The 10,573-nt window shown below is 40.3% G+C and overlaps 1 protein-coding gene across 1 annotated transcript; it reads left to right on the forward strand.

The window, feature by feature from the left end:
- The first annotated feature begins 4,620 nt into the window (after positions 1-4,620).
- LOC128603250 (uncharacterized) lies at positions 4,621-9,222 on the forward strand. The gene is made up of 4 exons (XM_053617561.1): positions 4,621-5,791; positions 6,021-6,122; positions 6,286-6,501; positions 7,758-9,222. Exons 1-4 carry the CDS (start codon positions 5,648-5,650, stop codon positions 8,094-8,096), a joined length of 801 nt encoding a protein of 266 aa, XP_053473536.1. The 5' UTR covers positions 4,621-5,647; the 3' UTR covers positions 8,097-9,222.
- Positions 9,223-10,573: the final 1,351 nt, after the last annotated feature.

Below are 10,573 nucleotides of genomic sequence, written 5' to 3' on the forward strand. Positions count from 1 at the left end.
GCCAGTGCTTCTGGGCTGAGTGGAAGAAACTCTGTGTGTGTGTGTGTGTGTGTGTGTGTGTGTGACTGAATGAAATATATTAAACATGCAATGCCAAAGCGAATGGTGAAAATTTGCATAAATCTTATCCACTGCAGTATTGAATCTACGGTATTGCTGTCCGTATGTGTGGGTGTGTGTGTGGGTGTGTATGTGTGGGTGTGTGTGTGGGTGTATCACCGCTGTTCACCAGGAAGTGACGCCCCGTACGCCGCTTCGTGCTGGACCCGCCTCCTCTCTGTGAGTGGATCAGAGGAATGCCAGGAAGAGGATTAGGATACGGGCAGTTATTTGCATTCTTGAAGACGAGAATATCCCCACCGCTGTGAGAATTGACTCATGCTTCTGTAATTTTGCATAAATGACAACTTTACAGTATCACTCTTAATGCAGGAAGGAACACAGAGAATATTCACGTGCTTTGCTGCGTCTCTGAGAACCTTCACGACTTTACGTGCATCTACAGACCCACTTTATATACGTGATATCCTAGTAAATGTGTGTGTGCAGAAACTCAGAGAAGGTCATGGCCTTCTCTATAATATAGACTTTTTCCTTTATTTCCCCCACCCAAAGCCATGATGCAAACCTGCAGATCAGAAATGGCTACAGAAGAAATGCTAGTTGTGATTGGCTAGCCGGTGTGCATTAATTAATGACTGGGAGCGCCCTTGCGTTTTCCTCGCATAATGCGCCGTTTCCCCTGAATAACATTACAATGAAAATTTCTCATTCATACGTCCATGTATACGCAAAAAGATAAGCAGAGAGTTGTCTGAGGAGGATCGAAACAAGGACAAAGCCGAGCACGGTCAACATAAAGGCTACGGGACCATCTCTAAAGAGCGTGATGTTCCTACATCATCATGATCCCAAACACACGATATAGTTGCAGTTATAGTTATAGTTGCAGTTAATATATATATTGCAGTAAGGGGTCACACCAGATACAGGACATATTTATGCAGAAATATAGACAATTCTAAAGGGTTCACAAACTTTCAAGCACCACTGTAGTTTGTGAAATCACTTTTTCACATTCAGCCATGACGCTCCTTCATCACACCCACCCCTTTATTATGTATTTTCCTCTAAACAGCATGACATCGAGCGGTTAATGTATATTAATCGGATGTTGATTTATTTACAGTTTTATCCCCTCGGTTTACGCTTTACACCGCGCCTCTCTCTTTCACTGCAGATGCTCCGCGTGACCAACAGAGTGATGCGCTCGGGTGACTGATTTACACGAACGGTGTGTTTTCTTTGAAGTGGGATTGTGGAAAGTCTTGACGACGATGATGAGGATGATGGTGAGGATGATGTCAAGGTTTTGGTAAAACTCCTGTTTCATGAAAAGGGAGAACGGGGGTGGGGGTGATGAGTGTGGGCAGTAATAAAGAAATGCGAAGTGTTGCTCAACTCAAAAACCCAATTGGAACGAAAAAGGAACTGGAAATGCATGTCCAGTCGATTTCAGTTCTGTTTGCAAACATCAAAAGGTAGTCCTCGATACAGTGCATTTGCAAATGATGACCTTTAGTAATATTAATATTAGAATATTAGTAATATGAGCAGAACATTCACGTCTCTGAGTGCAACGCGAAGCGACCGCGGCGTGAAGAAAGCAGAATCACATTGCTTGGAGCTGATTTCTATATGACACTATTTCTACATAATGAAGGATAACAAAACAAAAAGCAAAACAGCTTTCGGTGTCAGGGAGTCCCAGAAAAAGTGAGATTGAAAGAAATGCCGGAAGACCTGATGCTTCTGCAAACAATTAAAAATGCCAGATGCATCATTCAGATACTCGCCTTTGCTTCGATTCATCAAAGAAAAAAATTATAACAAATTACATATTTTTTTTTGCAAGGTTCATTTGAATTTGTTTTACTGTAAATGTATGATTGTTACATTTTTTTTTTTAAAATAATAAAAATAATCAGTGAGTGAGTATCAAAAAGCAATCAAGAAAGCAAGATAACCCTCGACATGACGCTACCACCACCATGCTTCACTGCGTTTGCATTTCAGCAGCAGGCCGTTATACTCTCCTGACATCGTCGTTTAATCCTTAATTCTTCTGCAAACTACTTGGTGTTAAATAGTTACCTCTGGGAACATCATGTACGTTTACATGCTTACACGCAAGATGAATAACGAAATGATAACTCATTTAAATAAAAATACTCCAAATATCACGGAAGACGATTTTATACTCATTGGAATGTCAGCACAATATGCTCAGTCTACTTTAGTTTAGTTTAACCTCGAGTTCCTACTTCCTGTCAGGTGGCTCGGCTAAAATGTCGTCTCCACCGCGTCTTTCACTTCCAGTTACACGGTTTACCTGAAAAGCAGTATTCGATAACACACCGAGTCTCGCCGCCGATCCTGGGATCGATCACTTCACGCTTACAGTTTGATTTTTTTTTTCTTTCCACCTTGTTCGTTGCATGTGTCTCAGGTCATTAAGCACTGAGCCGAAACAGGAGCGTCAGAGCAGAGAGAAACCCCGCTCCAAAAGTTTAGCTCATGTTCATGTTCGTTGAAATCGTGAAATATGATGGAATGGGTGCACGGCAAAAACAAGAAAAATACATGTCCAAAAAGCGTGGATTTTGTTTTCCAGCACTAAATCATCATTCTGAATACGGTCCAAGTCATGATTCTTAAAGTCTTAAGTGTCTACTATCATATGAGCCATTAACCACTACTGTGGTGTGTGAGATCACAAAACAAATCAATGCTGAACACAGGAACCCCAAACAGACAAAAATGCCATTTTTTGTCTACCGTGAAAAGAACTTAATGAATGTAAAGCTGTAATTGTTAGCAGATTGCTGTGGTATAAGAGGAATAAAACACTTGTGCTGTTATTGATACTGTCTTTTATTCCTCACTAATGAGCTCTCTCGACATCTTCACTGGATATGGTGTACTGAGTAATTCTGTCTAGTGAATTTTCTAGATACTATCTATTAAGAAGAACTTCATCAGGTGCTGGACCTGTATTTTCTCTGCCGCTGATATTCCGGCCATCCAGGGGGTTTTCCAGGTATTTATATAAAATTTATGCCATGATTTAGTAAGAAAACAGCTGGATCCTCAGAAATCTGCATCTCAGCAAGAGCGGAAATCACATCTTTGAACACCTGGACAATCCCATAACGTGTACATACCTAGAGTAGAGTACACAGCTTGAAGCGGTGGTGTGGTTTAGGGTTTAAATCCTGATGTATACATGTAGTAATGTCGGATACATTCTTTAATATAATGATCATGATAACGAGTCTTTATGGGTCACAGCACAGTGAAATTCTTTTCTTCACATACCCCAGGAAGTTGGGGTCAGAGTGCAGGGTCAGCCATGATACAGCGCCCCCTGGAGCGGAGAGAGTTAAGGGCCTTGCTCAAGGGCCCAACAGTGGCAGCTTGGCAGTGCTGGGGCTTGAACCCCCGACCCTCTGAACCGCTAAGCCACCACTGCCCCCTCTCTATCTATCTATCTATATATTTATTTAAGAATTAGCAGTTATTTCAAGTATTTCTTCTTTTACCTAGCCTACCTCGAGTAATATATTCAGAATTTCTTTAAAAATGAAAATGTCCGATGCAAACGAAGTCGTTTATCCGATAAGAACGCCAAGTGTCGGGGCTTATGGGATTAAAGAGTGATACACCATACTTTTGAATCATTTAAGGTTGCATTTAATGTTGTGGAACGTTGTGGACACTGATTGTTGAGTACTGAAATACTCAACAATATTATATATATATTTCAAAATAATAAATAAAATAGAATTTTTACAGGATCAAATACAGTTTCCGGTGCAGAAGAAGTTGTGGCTTTGTTTCGGATGGAAATACTTCATCAGCTGAGCACAGAGGACAAACTACGGACCAATAATCTACACATGCATTCTTTCATGTTTCTTTATGCAAGAAAATAAATAAACAGCAATGGGATGAATGAAAAGAAATGAGAAATGACGAAATGAAGGGGGGGTGGGGGGGGGGTTTACAGTATCATGCATGACCAGGAGTTCCCGTTTTTTCACTTTCCCTATGACATAAGGGCTTCCACCGACTGTCACGTGACTCCAGACTGAGAGTAGTGCGTGCACACACACACACACACACACACACACACACACACACACACACACACACAGCATTACAACCATTTTCTGCAGAAAAAAAAAATTGCATTACCTAGAGAAGTAACACAAACTAAACAAACCTCAGATAATAATAATAATAACCACCATCATAATCAATCACCATTATTATTATTATTATTATAGTGTAAAAAGTAGTAATATAGTAATAATAATTATAATTATTATAATAATGGTGATTGATTATGATGGTGGTTATTATTATTATTATTATAGTGTAAAAAGTAGTAATATAGTAATAATAATTATAATTATTATAATAATGGTGATTGATTATGATGGTGGTTATTATTATTATTATTATTATTATTATTATTATTATTATAGTGTAAAAAGTAGTAATATAGTAATAATAATAATTATAATTATTATAATAATGGTGATTGATTATGATGGTGGTTATTATTATTATTATTATAGTGTAAAAAGTAGTAATATAGTAATAATAATAATAATAATTATTATTATAATAATGGTGATTGATTATGATGGTGGTTAGTAATATAGTAATAATGGTGATGGTGATGGGTTAGGGTTAGGGTTAACTGTAAGGAAGGAAAGCCCCATATTACAAAGTGAAACGATTGTTGTGTATATATACCCACACTTCTCTTATACACTCACACACACACAGCGATCAGCACGGTCTATACAAGATACACTCCACTCAATCCACGGCTCTCAGAGGTGAGTGTGTGTGTGATGCTGAGCTCCACTCCATCACACAACAATACGATTAACAGGCTTCATTATTCATTCCTTCTCTATTCTTTTTTTTATTAATTTTATTAATTAAGTAAATTTCCACATGTTTGGCAGCTGCTTAGTTTTTTTTTAGCAGATGAATATTAAATCTGGATAAACCGCCGGATATTAGAGATTTATAGAATAGTTATTAAGGTAAGTGTGATGCAAATATAATACTATTAACGATCAATAATACAGACTTTTTTATTTATTTATAGTCTAGTCGCACGTAAGTGAAACTACAAATATATTTCAAACTGACGATTTTGTTCTGCTAATACCATGTTCAATTATTATTATTATTGTTATTATTGTTATTATTATTACTTTTTTGTTTCAAGATTGTATTATTATTTGGTGTTATAAGATCTTTCTGCTTTGGATTTCCAAAAAAAGAAAAAAAAGTAAATATTTAATATCACCGTTCCAGTTGAACTTTTTGGTCTTCTTTAAAACTGTCGGTTCACCTGCAGGGTTTATAGAGTGAGGAATAACTTTATTACATATAAATGATTATTTAGGTGCTGTGGACCTGATAGACTGCGCTCAGAGTTAGGGTGTGTGTGTGTGTGTGTGTATCCACAGGGGTTAGGTTTAGGGTGAGCCTATGAGGATAACATTTGATAATTCCTTATTTACTTATTTATTTTGCTTGTGTGTGTGTGTGTGTGTGTTAGATGGCATGGTGCAGAACAGCTCTGTGGTTCTGGCTCTTAGCAGCAGTGTATGAGAGATGCTGCTCTTCTCCTAGTAGTTTGTCCAGCTCGCTCAGCCTGACCCGCGCCGTCCGCTCCCGCGTCCAGCAGCTTCTCCTCAGATACGTAAGTGACCAGACCCAGACCTCCATCACTGTTTCATCACCACACTCGCTGCTGCAGCGTTCTCGCTATTTCATGGTCACGCTGGAGGATCGCACGTATGATGTGGAGCGACTTCTGAGTGACATGTTAATTAATACTGAAGATATTACTGGGATTTGCCTTGACATGAGTTTGCTGGTTAATTTTCTGAACAAACAAATAAATATTTATGACTTTTTTTTTTGGGCAGAAAGAAGAACAGTTTGGTGATACACACTTTGATGACAAGAGGATTGCATTAAACACCCTACCATCAGTCACCATAAACTATCGGACCTGGCTGCAGATGAAGGTGCGTGTGTGTGTGTGTGTGTGTGTGTGTGTGTGTGTGTGTGTGTGTGTGTGTGTGTGTGAGAGAGAGAGAGAGAGAGAGAGAGTCTGCACAGATCTCTATGCGCATTGTAACTTTCCATGGCACGAGGTTTTACTCTTGAACATTGTATATGTGTGTGTAGGACACTGAGCGCTTGTACCGCGCTTCTCGTGACCTCCAATCGTTCTGGACTCACCTGGAGAGCCAGCGTCAGAAACTGCACGGGAACAGTGACGGATCTGGAGAGACCGGGGTGAAGAAGCGAAACAGGCGAGGAAGGCAGAGTCAATCCTTGTCCCAGAGCATTCTGGGAATCCAGCTGGACATCCGGGACCTCATGAGACAAGTCAACTCTCAGGTAGGCGAGACTACACACTGTATTAAGATAAACGGATGTTATTACACGAGCGCTCACCTATCGCTAGCGTCTCCACGTTCCGCGTGTGCTCGAGATCAATTCTGAGCCAGTCAGAAGAGAGAACGCCGACGGATGCTGTTCTCAGGGTCCTGATATTGGGTTAGTCTGACGGAACGAGCCGTTTGCGTCAACCAACGGTGATAATCCCATGATGCCGTTCACCAGACCAGAAATCTGTAGAAAAATAACTAACTAACTAACAATAAATCATTCGCATCATTTTCTGATAACAAAAACAAAGAGTGATAAATCAAGTACGAGTCAAGTGCTGTGAAAACGCTCATTCACATTTCTAGGGCTTCTCGAACTTCTCCTTAACGTAGTTTCGGTTTTGTTCCCCCTTTCTGCCGTCTTGTACAGCTGTCGAAAATGATGAGTAATCATCACACTCTTCAGGCTTACTAACGTTAGAGGGGAGCGCGTGAGCGACCATGTGGCAAAAGTCCATGGGAAGTTCTGGGGCTCTTCTCATCAAAACTGTTTCATTCTGTAGTTTCAGTAGACTTCCCCCGTGTTCATCGGCGGACGACGAGGCCAAAGATGAATACTTCGTTGTGCTTAACAAGAATTCATTATCAGCGATGTAGAAATCAGACAGCATGTTCATGACCATGTTCAGAAGACGGTTCCATACGTACGGTCCGCTCTTGCGGTAAAGATTTCCCATATGTCTGAGCGCTGAAGCAATGCTGATGTTGCTCAATACGGCGGAAACCGCAGAGGTTGTTTGTGGTTGTTATTGCAGCGTCGTTCTAGTCACAGCCGATCTGACAGTAATATACTGGCACATGGTCATATTCCAGACCAGACAGTCTGGAGTGCATGCTTTTGCTGAGCAGAAAAGTTGTGAGATGTTTGGATGGAAACCGCTGATGGTTTTTTTGGTCTATGTCAGGGGTGCGCAAACTTTTTTGGATGCAAAACAGAATTTCCAAGGACATCCCCACTCCCTACCTGTATGATCACGGCACAGATGTAATCCTTTCAACCTTTCATTTGATAACTAAATAATAACCTTAACATCCTTTCTAGTTGACAGTAATCTCCATCCACCACCGTGTGATTTCACAAATATGGTATGAGCTCGGCTCAGCCTCGTATTAAACAGGAAATTGTTTTTGAAAATGTACCGAGGTGGTTAAAAGTAAAAAATGATAGTAATACTATAGCCTGTGTCTTTCGCGCTTTCTTCACAGCTACACAGCATAAGCACGTTAAAGAATGAGGATGACAACACGCACGCACCTCCTCCAACCACCACTTCCTCTTCGACCTCGACCGCGTCTTCGCCCGGCACCGCTCGCGCTGCTCTGGAACTGATCCGGTCCTCCGCTCTCCGCACCACGGACGTCCCTCGGTCAGTCACTCGGCCCAGAGAGGACGCGTCTTCTCCGGTCGCGGTGCAGCAGAACGCTCCCGAGCCTGTCTCGTCTCAGTGGGTGTCCGTACTCGAGGGCTACGTCATCCTCCGTGACCTTGAGCGGTACCTAAGCAGACTAGCGCGGGATTATATGCTGCTGCGGGCTAAATCCTGACCGGGAACCAGCACGTGAACGGAGAAAAAAAAAAGAAAGAAAAAGTATAAAAAAAAAAAAAAAACAAAGTGGGGAAACGAAGTGTTTAACCCTGCACACACCAGCACATTCCAATGCAGCTAAGACGAGGGCGTGAGTACCTCAATTAGCGTTTATTTATTTTTGCAACGATATTTATTTATTTTAAACAAGCTTACCTTCCAAAGTATTTTCTCACCGTGTCTAGTTTAACATTTTAAAGTTGCAGTTTGTGATTTTTATTTATTTTAAAGATCAAAGTATCTCATTTCAGGGATCCCTATAAAGAATGTGATTCACGATACTGCTGTACAGCAGTCCTGCATATTTCCTTTATTCCTGGCATCTGTTTACGTTTTTCCGGGCCAGAAATAAGCTGAAATCCTCCCTGTTTTCTGTTTAAAAAAAAAAAAGAAAAGGGAACTGATACTTGTTGATACTTGGCGTGTTACTCGTTTCAGCTCACAGGCAGCCTAAAAACAACTGATCACAAACTGCTCCTTACGTGGCATACCGGTGTTTATAATTTCTAAACAATGTCTAATTTTATGTCCTTATCATTTCATTTTTGTCCTTGAGGGAGTAATAGTGATGGAACTGAGGCAGCTGCAAGATAATAGATCTAATAGGTCTAATCTAATATACGTTCATATTGGGCGTACTAGAAGGGAAAAAAAAAGGAAAAAGATTGACCTGTTCACCGGTCAAAAGTGTTTCAAACGGAACAACGTTCCACAATACCTCACAGCGGTTTAAAAATGTATCAAAATATTATTTCTTACTCAGGCATGGGAGGGGATTTCTGCTTTGAATCCCCCTAAAATATTTTCTCAAAGTGCCAAATGCTTATTCCTGGCTGGGTATCGTGACACATACTGTATACAGTGCAGACGATTATACTCATGTCTTGCGCAGTAATTGTGCAAGACGTCAAAGTCATCGTTACGATTCCTCCAGTTTCGACGTTCTCAGTAGATCGAGATCGATAGACTTTTGCACTAGTTTGTTGGAGCTTGAAAAAGAAAGAATCATGGATGTTCTTACTGAAGCTACTGACTGTTATGTATTTCATATCCACTGTGAAAACCGAGAAAGAAAAAGGACCAAGTACGTGTTGCACTGTTGAACGGTCCATTATTTTACGAATTTTATTATTTTAAGAACGTTTACAGCTGGGCTGTGTTGAACCGACGCTCGAGCTTGAATATAAAGTTAAGATGTGATTTCAGGCCTTGCGCCATTTCCACCAAGTGTAGTACAACTTTAGATACCTCAGATAGGAGGTTACCAACCACTATGGTATTTCCCAAACAAACCAGCACTTCCTTTTTCGTCTGGGAACCAGCCAATCTCAGGACTGCACAATCTGTGGTCTTACCCCCCCTCCCCTCCCCCCGTACTTTCCACTCTCATGCTTTAATTTATTGGATTGCTATTTATTTATTTATTTAAGTTATAAGAGGAATGATGAGCTTTGTTTGTGTGAATGTTTGGTGTTTTTTTTTTTTTTTCTTCATTAATTATTACCATATCAGTGTTTCGGAGTATTTTATACATTTTACAGATGAGTGTTATTTAATCTAATCCACACTGCAATAAAAATAAATTAATACTGAGCCTTTAAAAGTGTGTGTTTGTGAGTTTGTATGTAAATACACATAGACAGAGGTTGGGTGTGGACTTAATCAAAATTAAATCAGAAATAACATCTGTTTTGTTTTGTTTTTTAAATTACCCCGGATGTACTCAGTCAGCTGAAGAAAAAAAAAAAACTCTAGTTATTTCATTAGAATTGCGCTGGCGCAACAAAGATAATGTAGCTAATGAGTAAGGGAAATTTATTGCTACCTGTTTGACATTGTGTATTCATTAAAAAGACACGGGTCAGGGCGCGACAGGATAACGTCGACCCTATCACAGAGAGATTGCAGGTTTGAATCCCTATAATGATGCTGTGGCCAACCATGTCTGAGAGTAAAACTCTCCCCTGTCAATCAGAGTGACATTAACCAACCATAAGCTTCTCTGAGCTTGTGCATGTGGAAGAGGTCCAGCTAGTGCTCTAGTCCAAGCGTGTTATGCTGCCCTTTGATGCAGAATTTACAGCTGTGTCTCGGAGGAAGCATTTGCTAACCGCCGCCCTCCATGTTCGGTAGCTGTGGTGTCACAGGAGAGAGCTAGCTTGTGGATGGGAACTGGAAAATGACCAAATTGGGAGAAAATGGTGCTTAAAAAAAGGCATACAATGGCCATGGATGGAGTTTGGAGAAGGTTTTAGATGGGTGATGTTGCAAGTCTGGCAGAAGTCAACAAGAAGTTCTGATATGAGTTATAAAAGCTTTAAATAATGTTGAAATCTGCACAAAAACCTTTGAGCAAGGCCCTTAACCCTCTCTGCTCCAGGGGGCTGACCCTGCAAAAAAGAATTTCACTGTGTTGTAATGTATAAGTGACAAATA

This window comes from Ictalurus furcatus, chromosome 28 (genome assembly GCF_023375685.1).
Source record: "Ictalurus furcatus strain D&B chromosome 28, Billie_1.0, whole genome shotgun sequence".
In the NCBI taxonomy this organism is placed as follows: Eukaryota; Metazoa; Chordata; class Actinopteri; order Siluriformes; family Ictaluridae; genus Ictalurus; species Ictalurus furcatus.